General features: G+C 40.1%; 1 protein-coding gene across 1 annotated transcript; it reads right to left on the minus strand.

Moving 5' to 3' along the window:
• Positions 1–2,539: 2,539 nt before the first annotated feature.
• sirt6 (sirtuin 6) lies at positions 2,540–20,419 on the minus strand. Its single transcript, XM_046876988.1, has 8 exons — positions 20,218–20,419; positions 17,382–17,509; positions 8,557–8,739; positions 7,893–7,952; positions 6,235–6,330; positions 6,072–6,152; positions 4,247–4,370; positions 2,540–3,127 (listed from the first exon to the last, which is right to left on the minus strand). The coding sequence occupies exons 1-8, from the start codon at positions 20,281–20,283 to the stop codon at positions 2,708–2,710; spliced, it is 1,158 nt and encodes a 385-aa protein (XP_046732944.1). The 5' UTR covers positions 20,284–20,419; the 3' UTR covers positions 2,540–2,707.
• Between the last annotated feature and the right edge of the window lie 1,391 nt (positions 20,420–21,810).

The raw sequence follows: 21,810 nt of genomic DNA on the forward strand, positions 1-21,810 counted from the left end.
CAGTTATATACAGTTCTTCATACAGTTTTTTTTTATTTGCAGGTCAAATATTTCACATATCAGTGCTGTTCAGTAGAATAAGGTATATCCCTAGAAACAAGACATACAATCAGCCCTGGTCATGGCTTTGGGAATGCTTTATGCTCTAACATTCCTGAAATGCCCCTTGGTTCCTGTGGTAGAACCACACACAGTGGCTGATTTTGTTTTTCTGCACGTGACTGGAGTTCATAACTCGTAAACTTTTGAATAGAAAATAAAAAAGATTGGTATTTGGGAACTCTAAGTTCAACAAAGAACATCAACACGCACTATTTACACAGTTACTGTAGAGGAGGTCAATAAAAAACAAGAAAGAAAAAGACGTAATTCCGAGCTCCGATTTCCCACTTTGGATGCAAGTCTAATGCAGGAATGGGCTTCTTCGGAAAAGGCAGCGAGTGGGGGTTGTTCTAGTAGGTAGAAATGGAAAAAAAATTAATCTCATTGCCATAATATGATGAGAGAATATGCAACTAGGCATGACTGGCACACGCAAAAGTGTCTGATCATGGCAAGAAATTACTGAGGATAATGGGATTTAGTTTACTCTAAAAGGTTTGGACATCATTTTCAGAAGTAGAAATCATGCTTGAGCTTTACTGATTCAAGCACAGCTTTCTCAGACTCTCTACTCATAATACACTTTAATGATTATACTGTACAAAGCCGCATGTTACATCACGCTGCACTTTAATTGTACTGCACTGTGATCAGCAATAGTACAGTCTGCAGTACAGTACAAGCAGCTTGCAAGCCGTTTACTCTTCTATAATGTATTACTTTGTCACGTTGTAAAAGGTGATCCTAATAAAATGGACACAATGAGCGATAACATGATAGAACGAGATCCAGCGACTAGAGAAAATGGCTACACTTTGATCCAGGCTCAGATAAAAAGAAAGAAAAATCATGAGCACACACACATACATATATATATAACTGCTGTAAAAATCCATTAATTCATATTTTTATCAATTAATAAAATGGAAAGTCAATGAACAGAAGTGAAATCCAAATCAAATCAATATTTGTTCTTCTATGTACACTTGCACAAAGGTTTTGAAGGAACTCGGCAGGAAGGTCGTCCCAAACATTTTCGAAAACCCACCACATATCTTCTGTGCTTGCAGGCCGTCTCAAATCCTGCTGCCTCTTCTCGTAATCCCAGACAGACTCGATGATATTGAGATCAGGGCTCAGTGGGGGCCAAACTATTATTTCCTGGACTTGTCTGTGCTGAAGATAGTTCTTGATGACATTGGCTGTATGTTTGGGGTAGTTGTGCTGCTACGGAATACATTTGGGGAGAATCAGAAGCTTCACTGATGGTACTGCATGACGGATAAGGGTCTGCTTGTATTTCTCAGCTTTGAGGACACTGTTAATCCTGACCAAACCTCCAACTCCGTTGGCAGAAAAGCAGCCACAAATTTGCAGGAAATCTAAACTATGCTTCACTGTTACCTGCAGATGCGCAGAATTTGATGAAACAAACCGCATCCTGTTTCAGCCAAACTTTTCACTTTTTGACTCATCAGTCCAGAGCATCTGCTGTTATGGAGTATAGCTGAGCCTCTTAGTCTTGTTTCCATGTTGGAAGTATGGCTTTTTGGTCACAATATCTCCATAAAGACCACTTCTGGACAGACTTCTCCAAACAATAAATGGGGGTCCCACTGGTTTCCACTGGTTCTTTGCTGATGGCACTGTTTAACATCTTACAGTTTCAAAGGGAAATAAGAATGATGTGTCTTTCATCTGCTTTCATCCTTCCTCCACTGCATCCACACTCTTTGAACACTGCCTATTCCTTTTTTGCTTCTTCAAAATAGCTTCAACAGCACATCCTGAAACTCCAGTCTGCTTTGAAAATGCTGATGCACAATCACTTCATTGTGTCTTGCTGCTGTGATCAGTCTTGCCATGGTGTATGACCTGTGACATGAAACTCTCTTCCACGTCCTCACCTTAGCAGTAGTTTGACTGTTTCTCAGCCAGTTTTGATCTCTTACACAGCTGTTTCTTTTTCAGTTAATGACCGTGTTTTAATCTTCATATGAAATCAATGATCATGATGATAACCTGTTTGGTTACAGTGCAACCTCGATACTCGCGGGGGCAATGTGTTATGACCCCTTGCGAGTAAAAAATCGGTTTTGACTCTCTCCTTTGGTTGGTTCCTTTTTCAAGGGTAATTGTACATGTACTGTACAATGTCAAAATTGTTTATTTACTACTTTAAATAAATAATACAATAATAAAATGTTACTCCGAACTTTCGAGCCACTCGCAGCTTCTCGCCAACTATCAGATATTTCGCGAGTTACTCTTAGTCCGGTTCTAAATGAAAAGTGTCAAGGTCGCGAGTATTGAGGTTCCACTGTAATTGGTTAATCGTACACCTGATTCTGATCCTACAAAATCCCTGCCTTTGTGCAAAAGTAAGCATTGATGCTACTTTAAAGCCGAAGGGTGGTCACACCAAATATTGTTTCGATTGAGATTCTTATTTCATTTATTGACTTGACATAAAAAAAAATTTGTACAGACACAGTGGCTGCCTAGATTTGTGAGGTGGTAGAGAATATGCCTGAGAATGTATTGCTGGTTTATGCACTGAGAATTCTTTATTGAAAAAAAGAAAAAAAAAAAAAAAGGAGAGTTTCTATGAGGATGGATTGTTGATTCGTGGCTTTTTAGCTTCACCCACAGAAGAGACTTCAGTCGCAAATTCCTCATTGACTCTGTTAAGCTCATTGTCTGCTTCTGATCTACCGTCAACCACAATCTCATGTTTACATGATTTCTTCAGCCCCTCATCATCATCTTCCTCTTTTTTGACTCCTCGATTATTGTCCTTCTTTGGCGTTTTTCTCTTCGCTCCGGGTTCTTTCTTTTCTTCTATCTTTAGTTCGATCTTGACTTCCTTTTTCCAGGCTCCGTAAGGCAGGATGTCCGCGTCACCACCTGAAGACTCGCACTTCGTAGGCCCCGTCCACTGTGGGATCTCCAGGCCCAGGAGCTTCATCACCTGACTCATGATTTTATCCACGTAACCGTGGATAAGCAGGTGGGCGTGCTTGTCCTGAAATAAGGCGGCAGTGTTACTGTCTAGACAATTTATTTTAAAACGTGAAGAGAACAGAGATTTTGAAAGCAACATGCATAAAACAATAAGTTTCTGTTGCAAACTTAAAAATGATCAGCACCCTTTTAGACAGCTGGTGGAAATGTTTCATAAAAAAAAAAAAAAAAGTTAATTGACATAATCCTAGGGGTGACCCTGACTAGGGAATGACACAGCCGAATCAGAATTGTCAGGTCATGCCTATAGTGTGAGTGTGTATGTGTGTGTGTGTGTGTGTGTGTGTGAGGTGGATGGTGATGGCACCAGGTAGGTGTGAAACGATTTCTCGTTTAATTTGAAACGAAGAATCGTTTCACGACTACCTGGTGCCATCACCATCCACCCTTAGATTAAGTATTTGGTACAACGAGAGTAACCCTAGGTTTACTCTCGTTGTACCAAATACTTAATCTAAGGGTGCCATGCAATTTGAAAAAAGTTTGAAAAGCATTACAATTTACAGTAGGTTTGTGTATTTTCAGCTCAAAATTTGGCTCGACTCAGAGTTGTGTTTAGATGCCCAAACTAGGGACTGTGGACTAAAGTTGGCCTGTGTTGACCTTCGCTTTGGCCTATCGTGCCATATATGAGAAAAGGGGAAAGTAAAAAAAATTGGAAAAACATTTGAAAATTAAGAACCAGCTTCATGTCTCCCTTTAGAGGTCAATGAATATTCATTAGGCACTGAATCATACAATAAACTGGATTGTTTCTCATTGTACTATAACCTTCACTAAACTAGAACATCCATCCATCCATCCATCCATCCATCCATCCATCCACCCATCCATCCATCCATCCATCCATCCACCCATCCATCCATCCATGGGTGTTGTTTTAAGTGTTGGATATTGGAAAACAGCGGTGCTCAGTGATTGGTTAATTGAGAAACAGCGTTGATAGGTGTTGGCTATTGGTAATCAGTGGTGCTCAGTGATTGGTTAATTGGGAAACAGTGGTAAGAAGTGTTTTTCAAAACCTGTAAGGTCTACAAATAATTGTATTTTTTTTATTTTTGACCCTTTACAGGAGAAAGTTTGGGCACCTCTGGTTTAATATGTGTACATGGTAACTCACGTGTTTGGTCGGCTGCAGGTTCACGATCACTACTTTACCTCCGGTACGTTTAGTCAGAAGAGGCAGGTCACCACTGGGCTTAATTTGTAGAGACGTACCCAAGGTAAGAGCCAGGTCAGCTCGCCTGTTCACACGCGCGCACACACACACACACACACACACACACACACACACACACACACACACACACACACACACACACACACAAGCAATGCCTGAAATAAATCATTCCTTTGCATGGAAATTGAAATGTATGTGCTGAACTGCCTGCGCAATGAAACGTACAAGGCGAGCTGCAGTTTGACCTGCCTGAGGGTGAAGCTCCGGAGTTTGCCATACGCACAAACACACCCCACACGCTGGGTCAGGAGATGTTTTTCTTAACGACCTCACGTATGTTTATGGCACTCTCATTCATATACAGTTGTCCATCAGGACACACACACGCACACTTCAAACAGAGGTCAGGAGTTATATGGTGTCTTCCCCCCCCCACTTGCATTCACTGTGCATTTTGAACAGGCTCAATGCAATTCCAAAAGTGTGACTGCACTGGAGAGCAAGAATATAAATTATTTCTCAACCAGTCGTATGCGTATGGTTTCGCAGCAATGCTTTTTTTTCCGGACCCGATATATTTCCCGGTCGAATTTAAATTTCCATTTTTTACTATAAGATTTTTAAACCCATAACAATCAAACGTGTCTATATAACTACATACAACTCATGTATGCAGGATCCTACTTGCTTTAAATTGTTAATATACACAAAACAAAGAATTCATAGATATTAGCAAAAACATGCATCAGGAATGAGCTTTTAAAAATCTGTTAATTTATCAGAAATGGGTTTCCACTGATCCATTGGGATAAATCGCACGTGGTCTCGATACTATATATGGAGTGTTGCTCTACAATTTCCTGGTCTCTCCAACAATCTTCGTTGAGGTCCAGTCCTATGAATAGTGCCTGTGTACATCATTATGTGACAGAAAAATATACTCGTATTCAGATACCGGTTACTCACAAACTTACTCTTAAAGGTGTCAATCGGCCTAAGAAATTTGAAGAAACAGATCTTTCTGCTATTATTATTAAAATTCCAGTGGAAGTCACAAGTGCAGTGTAACAGAAAAACATTTGGCTGACACAAGAACAACAACAACTATGAAACAAACATTTAATAAAAGTCTATTAATCTGTATATTTTCGGTATATTTTAACAGGATCATTCCACAAGCAATACATCCTGTTATTCATACATTACGTAAAACAAAAGTTTGTGGAGGTGCTTTTTGAACATTCCACTTTTATTCCCCATTTACTCTTAAAAGAACCTCCACTCTTCTGGCAAGATGTTTCACCAGATTTTGAAGTGTGGAAAATTGTGGTCATTCAGCCACAATAGTGTTAGTAATGTCAGGTACTGATGTAGGGTCAGGAGGACTGGGGTGCAGCAGCGTACCGTTTTTTTTCTTTAAAATGTTCAAACACTTTTCTGCCCTTCTGGACCTTCTCACTTGGGTCAGTTAGGCCTTGATAACGATCCTAGCTTGGGGTCTACAACGTTGTTTTGAACGTGTAAGAGAAAAATATTTTTCTCTTAAGGCTGCACGTAAAATAAATAAATAAAGTAAATAAATTAATGAATAAACATAACAAAACAGATAATATGCCTCCTAATAACAATGTGAAAGCTTGGCCATGACTAGTGCCCAATGGGAAATGCAGACAGCCTTGTCTCTTTCCACCAGGTTTTTCTATTGCTTTCTCATTTCTTTTGCTTTAACACACACACACACACACACACACACACACACACACACCTGCTGGCCTCTTCTGCACGGTTCAGATCCCGCTCAGGAAGTGAGTCCTCCCAGTCCAGAATGGTGCTGATCAGCTTCCCCCTGCCAAACAGCAAACACACAGATCAGACTCATTTAACCACACACACACAAATTAATAACAGACAAGTGTGAACCTACTAACCTGCAGGCTCGCAGTCCTCTGGATCGTGTGCCTTCGCAGTAGCGCCCCGTGGGTTTCAGACCCATGACCCCAATTACCTTTTCACGCACATACTGCCTGCAAAATCACAAAGCCCACAATGCGGTGACCTTGTCTACACCTGAATGCTCGAAACTCATATTAAATCAGTGGCAATTAAAACCAGACAATTAAAAAAGAAATAAAACTTACTGACTATTCTAATGATTTATACTGAACAGTGAGGTGTGTGTGTGTGTGTGTGTGTGTGTGTGTGTGTGTGTGTGTGTGTCTTGGGGGATCCTGCACATTAAATACGGACCTCACATTCGCCCTATCAAGAGCCACCCAGGAAATGCAATGCAAATGGGAGGAAGCACCACCAAGGTTTATTCAAATGATATCCCTAAATCATAACACGAACAACAGGATAAAACGAATGTCCTTGTAAAATAGTGACTAATCCCAAGAATCTATTAACAAAAAACCCTGATTGAAAAAAAAAAACCATTGCCTTGTTTATTAAACGAACATTGAACGTTTTCCAGATTAGGAAAGCTGATGAATGAGTTTATGCGTAACATGGCAGGCTGAAAGGAAGACAGACAGAGGTAGGAAGAGCACCTGCTTATCACAGCTTTAATGTAGCTGAGAATAGGAACTAACGTCTCTTGGAAGTTTTATAGCATTGATTCTACTCATAAAGATAAAGGTGCATAAATTGAACAGTGATTTTCTGTTCCATTTGCAAAAAAAAAAAGAATTAAAGACGCAAATAATGTAAGCTCTATAGACGAAGAACACTGATTACACTGTAAATTATGTTGTGCAAGTGTGTTTTCAGCTGATATGCTGGTACAATATTATGTTATAAAATTCAAAGGCTTATCACTCTGTACGATTGTTAGTAATTGTAATTTTACTTCTGTAAACCCGATGGCATTAGGAGAGCGCAGTGCCAAGGAGCTACAGGTGGATGTCCAGCTGCTTTAGGGAATGAAGGTGTAAACAAAGAGAAACATGCTGACCCTAAACAAGGCTCTTAAAACAGCCACTAGGGGAGCTGTGTCTTAAATAACAACTTCTGTTCGAGTGCTGATACGACTGTTTGAGTTGTAATTAACAGCCAAACGGGGCAGAGGGATTTGTGAGCTGGCTTAGATAAACCCATTGGCTTACTTACTCCAAATAAGTTTACTGATCGAATCATTTTTGCAGGAAGTCATAATTCAACAAAAAAAAAATGGTGACAAATGATTTCACTAATTGTACACAAAAAATTGACTTTTAAGCTTTTAAAATGCCAATTCAAGCCATTTCCAGGCTCTAATCTCACCTACTCTGGAAAATATTAAAGGTCAACTTCCAGGAAAAACGACAGAAGCGAGTGAAGGACGGTGTGGAAAAGGTGAGACAGCAGGACAGAGAGGTACATGCAGGGGAGAAAAAGAAACGCAGCAGGAGAATTAGAGATACACGCAGGGATTAGGAGCCGGCAAGAGACAAACAGACAGCAGGAGTGAGGAGTTCAGAGGAGAAAAAAAAAAAGAGAGAGAAATTGCAGAAGAGAATCTCAGCAGGAGAAACGGAGAGAGAAAGAGAGGGGGAAAGACGAAAGATGGACACGGAGGAAGAGACTGTGGAAGAAGACGGAAACGCACTTGCCGCACTTCTCGCATTCCTCGACGAACATGTTCCCGTGAAGCTCAGACAATCGGTCCCTGTAAGAACAAAGAACAGAGAGAGAAAAGAAAAAAAAACACAAACTGTTACAGATATGAAATTCTTTTATCCGTCTCATCCTCGTCACGAGACATGTTTCAGCATGTTGATGCGTTCACTCGAACTTTCACTCGGGCCGCAGAGGACGCTCGCTCTCAGGATGATTATACCTGTGGAGTTATAATCAAGAGAACGGCGTCATTTTAAAGGCAACCTGGGAGGGGGGGGAAGTGGGGTCTGGAGCGGTGCTAATCACAGGATCGTGTGCAGAAACGGAAAACGTAGCGCTGCGATCTGAGCCGATCAGAGCTGTCAAAGCACATCGAATCCAAATCTATCTACGATTTGCATTTCGTCATACACGCAGGCACAAGTGATAAAAGGTGGAAAAGCTTTTTTTTCTCGCTAAATAATGGCTTAGGATTAGATTAGAATATGAACAAAGTACCTGCAAATGTTACTATGGCAACGATAACACATTAGAACAAGCAGATTATATATAAACCTGTGATTTGTCTGTGATTGTCAGACGTGCCTCTTTAGAAAATGTTCAGAAAAATCCGCACAACCGGATTGGAGGATTAGACAGCACCGGCTGTTTACCTGGGGAAACCCGAACGCAGGTGAAGGCCGTCTACGTTTTGGCTGATGAGGTATTTGAGGTAGCCGGCCTTCTGCAGCTGCAGCAGCGCCAGGTGAGTCACGCTCGGCTTAGCGTCTTCGAAGGTAGTGTCGAACTGAGGACTCTCTCCTTTTTCCTCCATTGTCCAGACACCTTTTGGGCCTCTGTAAAAACACACACACATATATATGGATTTATATAAGAGAGCGTTTATTGTCCTTTCTGCACTGGACATTTTACAGTTTTTCTCTCTCTCAGCACATACAGAGATCTCAAGACCATTTTTTTTGTATTGCTGTATGAAGGCAGTTTAGATTACATACTCTGTATTGCTTTGACTGTATGACGGCATCATGCACAGTTTGTTTGATACATGCAATTCTCGCCCGTTCTGCTCAGTGTGTGTTTGATTTCCAACTCTTTCTTTCCTGCAACACGGCAACGCGCACACGAGTGCTTCGACACTACAAAAGGTCCGAGTTGCAACATGGAAACGACGCATACAATCCCGAGTTTTTGAGCAATAAAGCAAAGAACAAATTACTGTTGGTATGAAATGAATGTATTATCAATGCTCTCTTCTTATCTACCACCATTTCCATGGTAACCACGCATCTAGGGACATGAATGAAGGACGAGATACATACCCCAAGAATAATAACCAGATTTAAACCAGGTTGTTAAAAATAAGCTTTCTTTTTGAATACAGTCAAACATTTACAGAAGGAGTATCCAGTGTCAGTGCGTTTTTCCCCCTCTGACAGTCTTCAGAGACTTTTGTCTTTAACATGGCATGGCTGAAATGATCTTCATTTCAAGACTGCATATTAGCAAGAGATTAATGAGGAAACAACTTTTTAGAACATTTAGAACCGTCTTGGGGATTTTCCATCGGTTTTCCTGATTATTCGTCACAGATAGTTGATTGCTGGAACTATTGGCAAAAATCCGTACCGGCTATTCCGGCCCGCTGTCGTTGTGAGAGCGGCCTCTAGTGGTGAATCACTCATGGCACGTGCTGTTGTTTTCAACGCGTGAAAAGGCGTGCTGCACGGAGAGCGCTTAATACGATTATTTATAATGTATTAGTTATAGAATTAAATGTATAAATTTTTTTTATCATTTTTTTATACATTTTAATGCTATTTTATATGGAGTGTGTTTGTTTAAATATCCATATAAAAATGCTGATTAATCGGTTATCGGCAAATACGATCCAACCAACCAATTTATCTGTACGAGCAAAATCCAGTCGGTCGACCTGTAGTTATTATGTTCTCTGCCAAAATGTCAGGACCCCTATCTAATCCCGATGAGCATACTTGAGTGACGTTTGCTTTCAATATCATTCAGCAATATTTCTAGAGACATTTCAGAAAAACAGTCAAATATTAAGAGCAGCACAGGTGGAGAGAGAGAGAGAGAGAGAGAGAGAGAGAGAGAGAGAGAGAGAGAGAGAGAGAGAGAGAGAGAGAGAGAGAGAGAGAGAGAGAGAAAGAAAGAAAGAAAGAAAGAAAGAAAGAAAGAAAGAAAATATTCGGGTCATACATTTTCCAGCAAAATGGAAGGCAGAGGCAAGACCCTGTCCTTAATGACTAATTTTGGCAGCTTGAACTGAGGCGTGTTTTTATGGCTGCTGATCCTTTTCATGCGTCGCCTCTTGATCCCTCATTCCTTTTTGATGCAAGCTTCTGAGAGCAACCGTCGGAGGCGGAAGAAGCCGAGCGACCGCGGCGAGGAGAAAACAGATGCAGAAAGTGATAGAAGACAGCGAGATAAAAAGGGGAAGACGTGCTGAAAGTGATGTGATTCGAAAACCTGCAGTAGTGTTTAACGCCACTACTTGCTTTCTTACAGAGCAGAATCACATGACCAGTGAGTTCTTATGATCATAACTGAAATGTGGAAAATGAAAAGAGAATGCAGTAAAAGGCCCTCTTTAGTGCCATTTTCGGAGCAGGGAGAAGGCGTGAAGTTGACGAGACGTCCGCATTCATTAACGTGAACGGCATGTGGATTCTGCTCGAGGTCGCTGAGCTTTGAATTATTCATTTGTTTACATTTATATCATGAAATCCTCGTAAACACGGTGTTGATGCGGGTTGTATCGCTGTCTTCTGGCCTCGATGTCAACCCCAAGTTCAGGTTAACCGTCTGTAATGTTTGTTCATGCTCTGGATATGAGCAGTTGCTGATCATAACAACCTCCGCTCTTCAGGGAAGATGTTCCATTAGATTTAAGAGTGGGCTTGCGGAGATTTGTGTTCATTCAGCCATTAGTGAATTCAGGTACTGATGTACTTTTACTGAGCATCAATGGTAGCGTTACATGGACATTTGGCAAATTAAGTCCTGTTTAAAAATCCTAGAACAGAGAATTTAAGACTTTTTTTTTCCTTTTACACTTTTTAAGACTCTGCGGAAACCCTCACAATGTAGAAGCTGAACGACAGAGAAACTACAGTCTGAACTCACACGTTAGCCCACGTCCTGCAGTTCTCATGAAGACCACGAATGATGATACTGATCTGGGTTTAGTCAATTTAACCTTCAGTTGATAACACACATTCGTGTACAGTTTGGAGTTTCCATTTGGCCTTAAACAACAATATAAAAGTGTGTGTGTGTGTGTGTGTGTGTGTGTTTTGTCTGCCACTGCATGGTCATTATCTGGTTGTCTCAGGATCACGTCTTTATCTGGTCTGAGTTATTGTCTAGTGTTTGCCGTCTACACATTGATCAGCACGTAGCTGAATGAGTGTGTGGGCTGTGTGACGTCTGATATTCTGCTTGATTCTTTTGATGATTGGAACTAGTTGGAGTGTGTGTGTGTATACTGTCTGAGGCTGTGCTTATATTCTTAAACACAAACAGAAAAGCGTCTCATGGGGCCTAATAACCTAAAAAAATATGTGATTTGGCCTGAAAGAGTTACTTACGAAGCTGATGATTTTGTGCCAAACCTCTTACAGTTTTTTTTTATGTTTTCATATTTAACACTGTTGCAGCACATAAGCGTTCCTGAAAAAGTCACTGAAACCTTGTGCCCCAGGTACACAGGGGAGAAAATAAATTAAAAAATTAGTTGTCGTTTTTTTTTTAATTGTTAACATTTGTGAACAATAACATTGTTGACATTTTTTTTTTACTAATTTAAATATAATGCGTGCTAGGTTTAAATATAAAAAAATATATAATAAAAAATTAAATAATATATAATCAAATATTAATAATAATAATATATAAATAATATATATACAGTTGTGTTCAAAATTATTCAACCCCCAATGCTGTAAATGGTTTTAGGGAATTTAGTGTACATTTGTAATTGTATTCAGAATGAAATCCTACAAGGACTTCTTAAAGAACCATATGCAACTAAAATGACATCAATTAGTTTTGTAATACAGTAGTAAATGTTTCTTTTGTGAATTCTTCATTGACATAATTATTCAACCCCTTAAAGACTACCACTCTGAAGAACAGAGGTTCAATGAAGTGTTTTCAATCAGGTATTGAAAACACCTGTGGATATCAGGGAGCAGCAATAAAGCCTAATAAGCACCAATTAGGCAGCTTTAAAATGACTGTGATACTCAGCTCCTTCTAGACATTTACTGGTGTGGTTACAAACATGGTGAGGTCAAGAGAATGGTCCAGGAAGACAAGAGAACAGGTGATTACTCTTCACAGGAAGGGCAATGGCTATAAGAAGATTGCAAAGATGTTAAACATACCAAGAGACACCATAGGAAGCATCATTCGCAAATTCAAGGCAAAGGGCACTGTTGAAACGCTACCTGGTCGTGGCAGAAAGAAGATGCTGACTTCGACTGCTGTGCGCTACCTGAAGCGTAGAGTGGAGAAAAGTCCCGTGTGACTGCTGAGGAACTGAGAAAAGATTTGTCAGATGTGGGTACTGAAGTTTCTGCTCAGACAATACGGCGCACCCTGCGTAATGAAGGCCTCCATGCCAGAACTCCCAGGCGCACCTTGCTGTCCCCAAAGAATAAGAAGAGTCGACTGCAGTATGCCAAAAGTCATGTGGACAAACCACAGAAGTTTTGGGATAGTGTTCTGTGGACTGATGAAACAAAATTAGAACTGTTTGGGCCCATGGATCAACGCTATGTTTGGAGGAGGAAGAACAAGGCCTATGAAGAAAAGAACACCTTGCCTACTGTGAAGCATGGCGGGGTCAATCATGCTTTGGGGCTGTTTTGCTTCTGCAGGTACTGGGAAGCTTCAGCGTGTGCAAGGTACCATGAATTCTCTTCAGTACCAGGAGATATTGGATGACAATGTGATGCAGTCCGTCACAAACCTGAGGCTTGGAAGGCGTTGGACCTTTCAACAGGACAATGATCCCAAGCATACCTCCAAGTCCACTAGAGCATGGTTGCAGATTAAAGGCTGGAACATTTTGAAGTGGCCATCGCAGTCACCAGACTTAAATCCGATTGAGAACCTCTGGTGGGACTTAAAGAAAGCAGTTGCAGTGCGCAAGCCTAAGAATGTGACTGAACTGGAGGCTTTTGCCCATGATGAATGGGCGAAGATACCCGTAGATCGCTGCAAGACACTTGTGTCAAGCTATGCTTCACGTTTAAAAGCTGTTATAACTGTAAAAGGATGTTGTACTAAGAACTAAGATTGAATGTCACTTGGGGGTTGAATAAAACTGATAATGATGTGAGCTCAGAAAAGACATTTGTGGTTATTTCATTATAAATGTTATGTTATATTTGTCTGACCTACACGTGCCTCTTTGATTTAATTGTAAGCAGGATGACTGAATGATCATAATCAATGTCAAACCGACCAAAACAATCAATTTCAGTGGGGGTTGAATAATTTTGAACACAACTGTATATAAATATATATATAAACATTTTAATTAAGTACTTGATAAAATGGACACAAATTAAATTGATCTGAAAAATTCGGTGCACATGTGTACGTATTAAATGGCGGACCGCTACTTTGTTTAGTCTCCGCCTTGCATTAGCGCATTTATTATTATTATTATTATTATACTTGAAAACATACACAACAATGGCAGGAGTATTATATATAAAAAAATAATTATAAACAAATAAAAATTCAAATAAAAAAATACCATTAGTGCAGTGTCACTGTGGCTACTCACTCTGTACTGGAAATACGATTTGTAGTGCATTGGTTTGTTCATGCGCAAACTAGTGCCCACTTCCATGTTTGACAGTCTGGCGTTTCTTTATTGTTTTATGTACGATTATTGATCTTAAAAGGAGAAATATCTCAAAGAATTATATCATTTTATATATTATTTAACCAAGCAGGCATTTTATGCAAAATTGTTCGAAAAGATTTAAAATATTAATATTTACAGATGCTAATAAAAATAAATAAATAAACTGCCTTAAAAAAAACACAAGCAATTTTGTTTTGCATTTCTTCCCCGTTACTGTACCGAAAGTGAACCGACTTTTGTGCACTGCTAAACCTGTAATAAATGCTCAAAAAAACTTTTCAGAAAATGATAGTTGCTTTCATTTAAATGAGTTCGGATGAAACTACATAAAAATCGTCCTTGCAAAAAAAAAAAAAAACATCTGTAAATCATTATGAGAAAAGATAAGGGTTTTACTGATGGCGTCGGATGGATTCGGTTCGGTCTCGCGGGGCAGCTGATAACGCAAATGCGTGCAGTGTTTGTGACCTACTTTCGTTTGGCTTTAAGCTCTGTGCAGCTTCAGATGTTCAACAAAGTACGTTTCCTCTAACGACACTGAAGTTCTGAGTCTGAAGAGGTGGTTTGAAGACAATTGTGTCGAGGGCTGGACTGGGGTGGAGGTTTTTTGCTTCTCTGAACAGCTGGTTCAGTGTATATAATAGTTCAAGGTGAAGCTGCATGTGTTATTGTGTGTGTGCTGCTTGAAAGTATCAAAGTATATGGTTTAGAACCCTACCTATGTTTAAATTATGCTAGTGTGCATGTGTACGAGTGTGTGTGGTGTTTGCTTTTCTGTCTGCATTTGTGCAGTTTATTTTCTGGTTGCCTCGGGATCCTGTGTGTAGATGTACTTATGTGTATGCAGTTGTGCATGTGTGTGTGTGTGTGTGTGTGTGTGTGTGTGTAGTAAAGCCTGCCATCCTTCTGTCACCTATGGATGCCTTTATCTGACAATTGCTTGCTCCTATGAAACAATAACGGCTTCACACTGGAGGCAAAATAAGCAGCTTCTTCTGCCATCTCTAAGCCTAATGCCCCCATACACACACACACACACACACACACACACATACACACACACACACACACACACACACATACACACACACACACACACATGTTTAGAAAACAGTAAATGGGCCAAATTCGCTTATCAATAACCTGCTACTGGCTCTCCTAGACTAAGGGTGTGTTGCATCCTTTGTAAAAAAAAAAAACAAAAAAAAAAAAAAAGTTTCAGAAGGAATCACAGGAGTATCGATGAGTTTGAAAGCTTTGAACTTCGAAAGCAGTTCTGTTTGATCAGCACGCACAGACTGTTAACCGAAGTGAAAACAGATGAACGTGTCAGGGAAACTGAACTAAAACTCCGAACTGCGTTACAAAAGAAACGATGAAAATCGCCTGCCGATTACAAAGAAGGATTTGTCCTTTCATCCGATCGGTTTTGGTCCTTTCATGAATTCCTGTTCACGTCGAATCGATTCACATGCTTTAATCATGACACGCAACACGTTTTCAGACCGCAGAATGCAAGCGAGAGATAAAGGTAATTCAAATGGATGTTTCATGTGGAGTCGTGTGCCGACACTGAATGCTCTTTCAGCTGCCTCAGACCGAGCGGTGCTTCAGCGCTTTGTGTAGAGTTGCTCAGACCTCTGCTGGTTTGATTCCTGCTTAGAATATATATTTTCTACTGTGACATGATTTCCACTTAGTATTTCACTAAGACTAAAGCATAGCTATGTACAATAACCTGCTCTGAATAGCCTAGTCCAAAATCTCTGCAAAAATCGGCTAAATTATTCCTAAAACATTACAACATTATTCTTTTATATATATATATATATATATATATATATATATATATATATATATATATATATATATATAAAACATAATATTGTACCCAATCAGACCTCAGATCCACTGCCACTGTAACCATACAGACACCGGAATTCAATTCCAGTGGCACAGCAACCAATCAAACCTTAGATTTTAGGACCAACAAAACTGTAACCAATCAGACCCCAGCATTGACTCCCAATGCAAACGGAACCAATCAGACCACATCGGAACCAATCAGCCCTCAAACCCCACCCTCTATGCCCTATAACCAATCAGACCTCATCCCGATCCAATCAGACCTCAAAACCCACCCTATGCCCTATAACCAATCAGACCTCATCCCGAACCAATCAGATCTCAAAACCCACCCTCTATGCCTATAACCAATCAGACCTCATCCCGAACCAATCAGACCTCAAAACCCACCCTCTATGCCATATAACCAATCAGACCTCATCCCGAACCAATCAGACCTCAAAACCCACCCTCTATGCCCTATAACCAATCAGACCTCATCCCGAACCAATCAGACCTCAAAACCCACCCTCTATGCCATATAACCAATCAGACCTCATCCCGAACCAATCAGACCTCAAAACCCACCCTCTATGCCCTATAACCAATCAGACCTCATCCCGAACCAATCAGACCTCAAAACCCACCCTCTATGCCCTATAACCAATCAGACCTCATCCCAAACCAATTAGACCTCAGATTGTTTAATTGCACTATATCCAGTATCACTGATTAGTACATGGGACGTGTTTTGATTCTGGTTCTTCTCAAGGTTTCGTCCTCATGTCGTCTCAGAGAGTTTTTTCCTCGCCAATCTCATTCCAGCTCTTTATCTAAAAAAAATCTCTATCCGAAGTCCTGTAAAGGTGCATTATAACAATGACTCTGGAAAACAAATCATTTTCACTCAGATTCAGGAAGCGCCTTAAAATCGAAGTCTGTTAAAACAGTTTAGCCGATCCCATATTATTTTGAAAAGTTTTCAAGGTCAAACCTGGTTTACTTTTAAACATAATGATGAATTCTCTACATTCACGTCCCTCTGAGAGCTTCAAGTCTGTTCAGATGCTGTGAGAGAATCACTAAAGCTCTCTATCCCCCTCTAGCGAGTTCTCATAATGTATCACGCTCTGTTTAGCCGTATTGTAATACATTTTTGTGCATCCATTTATTTAGAAATCTAGGGTTATTTATGTTGTTACACGGCTTTACTGCCAGCAATGTCATCCTGTTCTTCACTGCATACATTGAAATTGTTTCTGGAATAAAAGTAAATAAATAAATGACTAAAACAGATGCTTCGTACAAAAAGTGGGAGGTCCCAGTAATGAAAACAAAGGCAAAATACACTGTATGGACAAACGTATGTGGCACCAGACCATAATATTTATGTGCTTTCTGAACATCTCATTTCACATTTAGTCCCCATTTGCTATTATACAGCAGTCAGCGTTTCAACTCATCCCAAACTGATGTAAAGCATATCTTCATGGAGCTGGTTTTGTGCACAGAGGTATAGAAATGCTGTGCAACAGGTTTGGGTGGCTGGAAAAGTCGGGTGTCCGAATACTTTTGCATACACAGTATACATTATGAAATGTTGACGTGCCCTGCTTCCAAAACTGTACCATCCACAAGGCTCGATTTGCAGCACTGGGTATATGAGCATGTTTATTTTATTTATTAGTTTGGATAGCGTGAAAACGTTTGCTGGACGTTAGCTGTTACCTGAAGTCAGGTATGCCTGCAGAGGTGCTGATTCCTGCGCCTGAGTGCACCACCAGGTACTGCGAGTCTCTGATCATCTGAGCCAAAGTCTCCACTTTCTCTCGCAAGTCGTCCGGCTCATCGAACACCTGCAGCGTTAACAAAACCAATTGCATGTGATTAGTGTTGATACTATGAGTACGAGTTCGTGTCAAAAAAGTTCCAGACTAGTTTTGTAACACGCCAACAAATGGCAGCACGAGGCTGCACGCACAGTCACAAGGAGCACCGGCCTTCATAAGTCAGCGTGCCGAAAGACATCGTCCTGTGTGCATCGGGAGCTGTGCAACTGGTGTGGTTCTGACCACGTGCGCTATGGCATCTGTGATTTTATCATGGGAAGCGTGTTAGAACACCCTGTCACTGAGCTCTCCTCACAGTAACAGGATCGCCAGGTTTGGCTCCTGCGGACTTCACCCTCTTCTTGAAGAGAGTTGGTGCGAATTCGCAGAAGGTGCTTGACACCCTTTGGAAAAAAAAAGACTACCAGGACACATTACACTAATAATGTGTCCTGGTATGCTTTTATGTTGCATAAAAGCAAATGTTCTCGTAGCCATATTTTATGAAAAGCCAAAGCTGTTCTGTTTCCAAACTGATTTCCTTTATTCTACTCATCTTTGTGTATAAACATGCTGTTTTTCTCTCAGTCATTTTTACTACATTTGCAGGAACACCCAAGGCAGAGTTCTCATGCACCATTCAACAGATGATCACAGATTTTTTTTCTTCAACACGAGACAGACAGCAGCAGTGCCGCCACATCCTCTCAATCTCTCTGATAAAATGCTGATACGGACGGTACCTTAAAAGTAAGAGGGCCCATTAAAAAAAAACATGTTTCAAAGGTGCATCAGCTGCCTGCCAGCTGAGATGTGAAATGTGTGTTTTATCCGATAGTTGTTTCTCGTTCCAAAAAAAAAGCCATAAAAAAACCATAGAAAATTGCACATAACAAATACAAGCGTTTTTAATGTGTTCCACCAGTCCCAGTGAATTCGCTGTTACTCTAGAAACGAGAACGTGCCATGATCAGATTCGACAATATTCGATATTGCCTGCGGCTAGAAATATTCTTATGTAATAGGCAAGTCAAGGATTCGGAAAACACTCCAAATCCTGCATGATTTAATTCAGTTTCTGAAACTGGTAATTCTAATACATTTATTCACTGCAGCAGAGGTAGCTCTTGGTCTTCCTTTCCTGAGATACTCCGTATGAGAGCCTGTTTCATCATAACATTTGATGCGTTTTTGGAGATTGCTCTCGGGAAATAAAAGTTCTTGAGATTTTTCCGAATTGACTGACCTTCTTAAAGTTTCTTAAAGTAATGATGGACTGTCTTTTCTCTTTACTTAACTCAGTGTTTCTTGCCATAATATGGATTTGTACAATGATAGAGGAAAGCAGCAAAAGCAGCTGTCATCTTGGCGATGTGTTTGGGGTCGTTTTCATGTTCTGAACCGCAGCTCCCCAGTACAAGCAGCACTCATGCAGCCACAGACCATGATGCTAAAACCACCACATAGAATCAAATGGTCTATTTGTAAACTGCACACTTGTAATTAACATCTGTACATTGATTTAAACAATATTTTTACTCTGTATATATTGCATTATTTAACTGTCTGGTTTACTATGCTGTTACATTATGTCACCTGCACTAGAAGCTCATGTCAACTTCTGGTAGATCATAAACTGCATGTCGTTGCTGTGTGCCAGTACAATGCAATGACAATTATCAATCTATCGTTCCCTCCATCCATCCATCGAATTTTGTCGGTACATCGAATTTTGTTGGTACAAAATCCGACACCCAACAGGAAGTCGGGTATTTTTAATTGTACGAGCAAATTTTTGGTCGATTTTGCCATTCGCACATGTCGTATTTTAACGAACTCCTCCTAGAGATTTGTTCAGATCAACACCAAATTTGGCAGGCTTAATCTAAAGGCCTTTGCAATGTTAAATTGCGAAGATCTAGAGTTTTCGTCAGAGGGCGTGTCCTTGGCGGCCTGACAAATTTTGACGATTCGCCATGGGGATAACAGTTAAGATTTATTCAGATCAACACCAAATTTGGTAGGCATAATCTAAAGGCCTTTGCAATGTTACATTGCGAAGATCTAGAGTTTTCGTGAAAGGGAGTGTCCATGGTGGTCTGACAAATTTCGAGAATTCGCCATGAAAAAGGGAGGTTGCTATTACTTGGACATACAATGTCCAATCTGCCACAAACTTCACATGATTGATAAGACTCCTGATCTGAACAGATCTACCTTTGCATATTTAGTTATAGTCATAGCGCCACCTGCTGGCAACAAGAAGAGTGGCACTTTGAAATGACTGCCATAATTCTCCATGCTTTACTCGCTTACATGCACCTCGCCCCACTGTTCACTGTTTTCCTAAGGCCACCGGGTGGCGGTGAGCCCGGCGAGGGCCCGCACATCGCTGCTTGCAGCTTTAATTATTGTTGTTGTTGTTATTAACTTGCTAACACTCCAGTTACCTGCTGGATGATCTAAAACAAAACTATTTCTCTGTAAATATTGCCATTAAAGTGATGCAAACGGACAATAAGGTTACAATCATCGCTCCAACAAACTCGACTATTTGCTTTAATGCAGAAATAAAACAGGGCCCAATCCCAAACTGCCTCTGCAAGCCCTACTTTAAGTGCACTACTACAGCATAAAATAGCCATCCCTGCAGCCTATGTAGCGCACTACACAGTCCCCAGGCAAGCGATTTGCGATTCAGCCAGTAGTCGCTAGCTTCAATGCTAACACTGTACCTCGGGAAGTCCACAGATGCCTTTGTCCGCGTAAGGAGACAGTCCAGCCGCATAGTTAACCGACATGACAAGGCCTGAGTTTTATTCTTTTATGTCTCGAGTTTTATTCTTTTTATGAAAAACGCGTGCAGGCTCAAATGAATTGCTGTTTTTCTGTAAACAGTTGCGAGCTTTCCTCATGCTCCGGCAGGCGTTGTGTTGGTCCTCCAGTCTACGTCATACGGAATTTGCGTACAGCTGTGCACGCCTGCGTATTACGTCACTCGGCTGCGTTTCTTAGGGTGATGCTGTAAAGAAAACCTGTTAGTTTTTGGTGTTATTATTACTATTATTATTATTATTATTATTATTATTTTTATTATTATTATTATTATTGTTGTTGTTGTTGGTGGTGGTGGTATTATTATTATTATTATTATTATTATTTAATATTATTATTATTATTATTATTAGGAGTGTTACTATTATTATAATTTCTTATCTATTTTGTTTTTGTTTTTGTTTTTTTCCAGACTCAGTTGTTATTCTTTACATTTTTAGTTCCCCTCACGAACTTGGAACTGTGTCCTAATGTTCTTCCTGTTTATTTTCTATGAATGACACTGAAAATGATGAATATTAAATAACTGTATACAGTGATTAATATTGAGACTTTTGATGTCAATAGGGTAAAAATTGTGTCTGACTTATGTGCAGCTCAGCCTTGTCTTTCTTTTTCTTTAAAAATCTCTTTTTTTCTTAATTGGTTTACCATCTGGATCGGGATCAATGCCTGATTATGTCTGGATTGAACGGAATTGAATTGAATTCAGTTTAGTTCAATATAATAATGTTCAAATAAAAATGAAAGTTCTTTAAACAAAGGTGCAAATGGAGTTTAAAAACTCTTATTTGTAAACAAAATATACACTTTGGGTTTTGGCACATATTCACATGAATTAATTCAGTACAGCATTTACACTGACCAGGCATAACTTTATGACCATCATTCAGGCATAACATTATGAGCACCTGCCTAATATTGTGTTGGTCTGACTTTTGCTGCCAAAACAGTCCTGACCCGTTGAGCAATAACAACTTTAACTTTTTCAGCAATTTGAGCTACAGAAGCTCGTCTGTTGAATCGGACCACATGGGCCAGCCTTCGCTCCCCATGTGCATCAGTGAGCCTCAGCCGCCCATTACCTTGTCTTTTTTTTTTTTTTTTTACCGCTGACCCAGTCGTCTAGACTTTACAATCTGGCAAGTCCTTACACTTTCCCATTTTTCCTGCTTCTAACACATCAACTTTGAGGACAAAATGTTCACTTGTTGCCTAATTTATCCCACTCACTAACACGAGCCATGATGAAGAGATAATCAGTTTTATTCACTCGCCGGTCATAATGTCATAATGTTATGCCTGATCGGCGCATGTCATTTTAATAATTAGCTGCTTTTTTTTTAGACACACCAGATATCATTTTTTTGCATCCATCGCTCACAAACGTTAAACCAGGAAGTGGACTGATGGCCTGTTCCATGCAGTGTTTCCATGAAATAGTCTCCAGTGTAACCCTACCTAGAATCAGGAGACTACTGAAGATGAATGAA

This window comes from Silurus meridionalis, chromosome 20 (assembly GCF_014805685.1).
Source record: "Silurus meridionalis isolate SWU-2019-XX chromosome 20, ASM1480568v1, whole genome shotgun sequence".
NCBI classification, from domain to species: Eukaryota; Metazoa; Chordata; class Actinopteri; order Siluriformes; family Siluridae; genus Silurus; species Silurus meridionalis.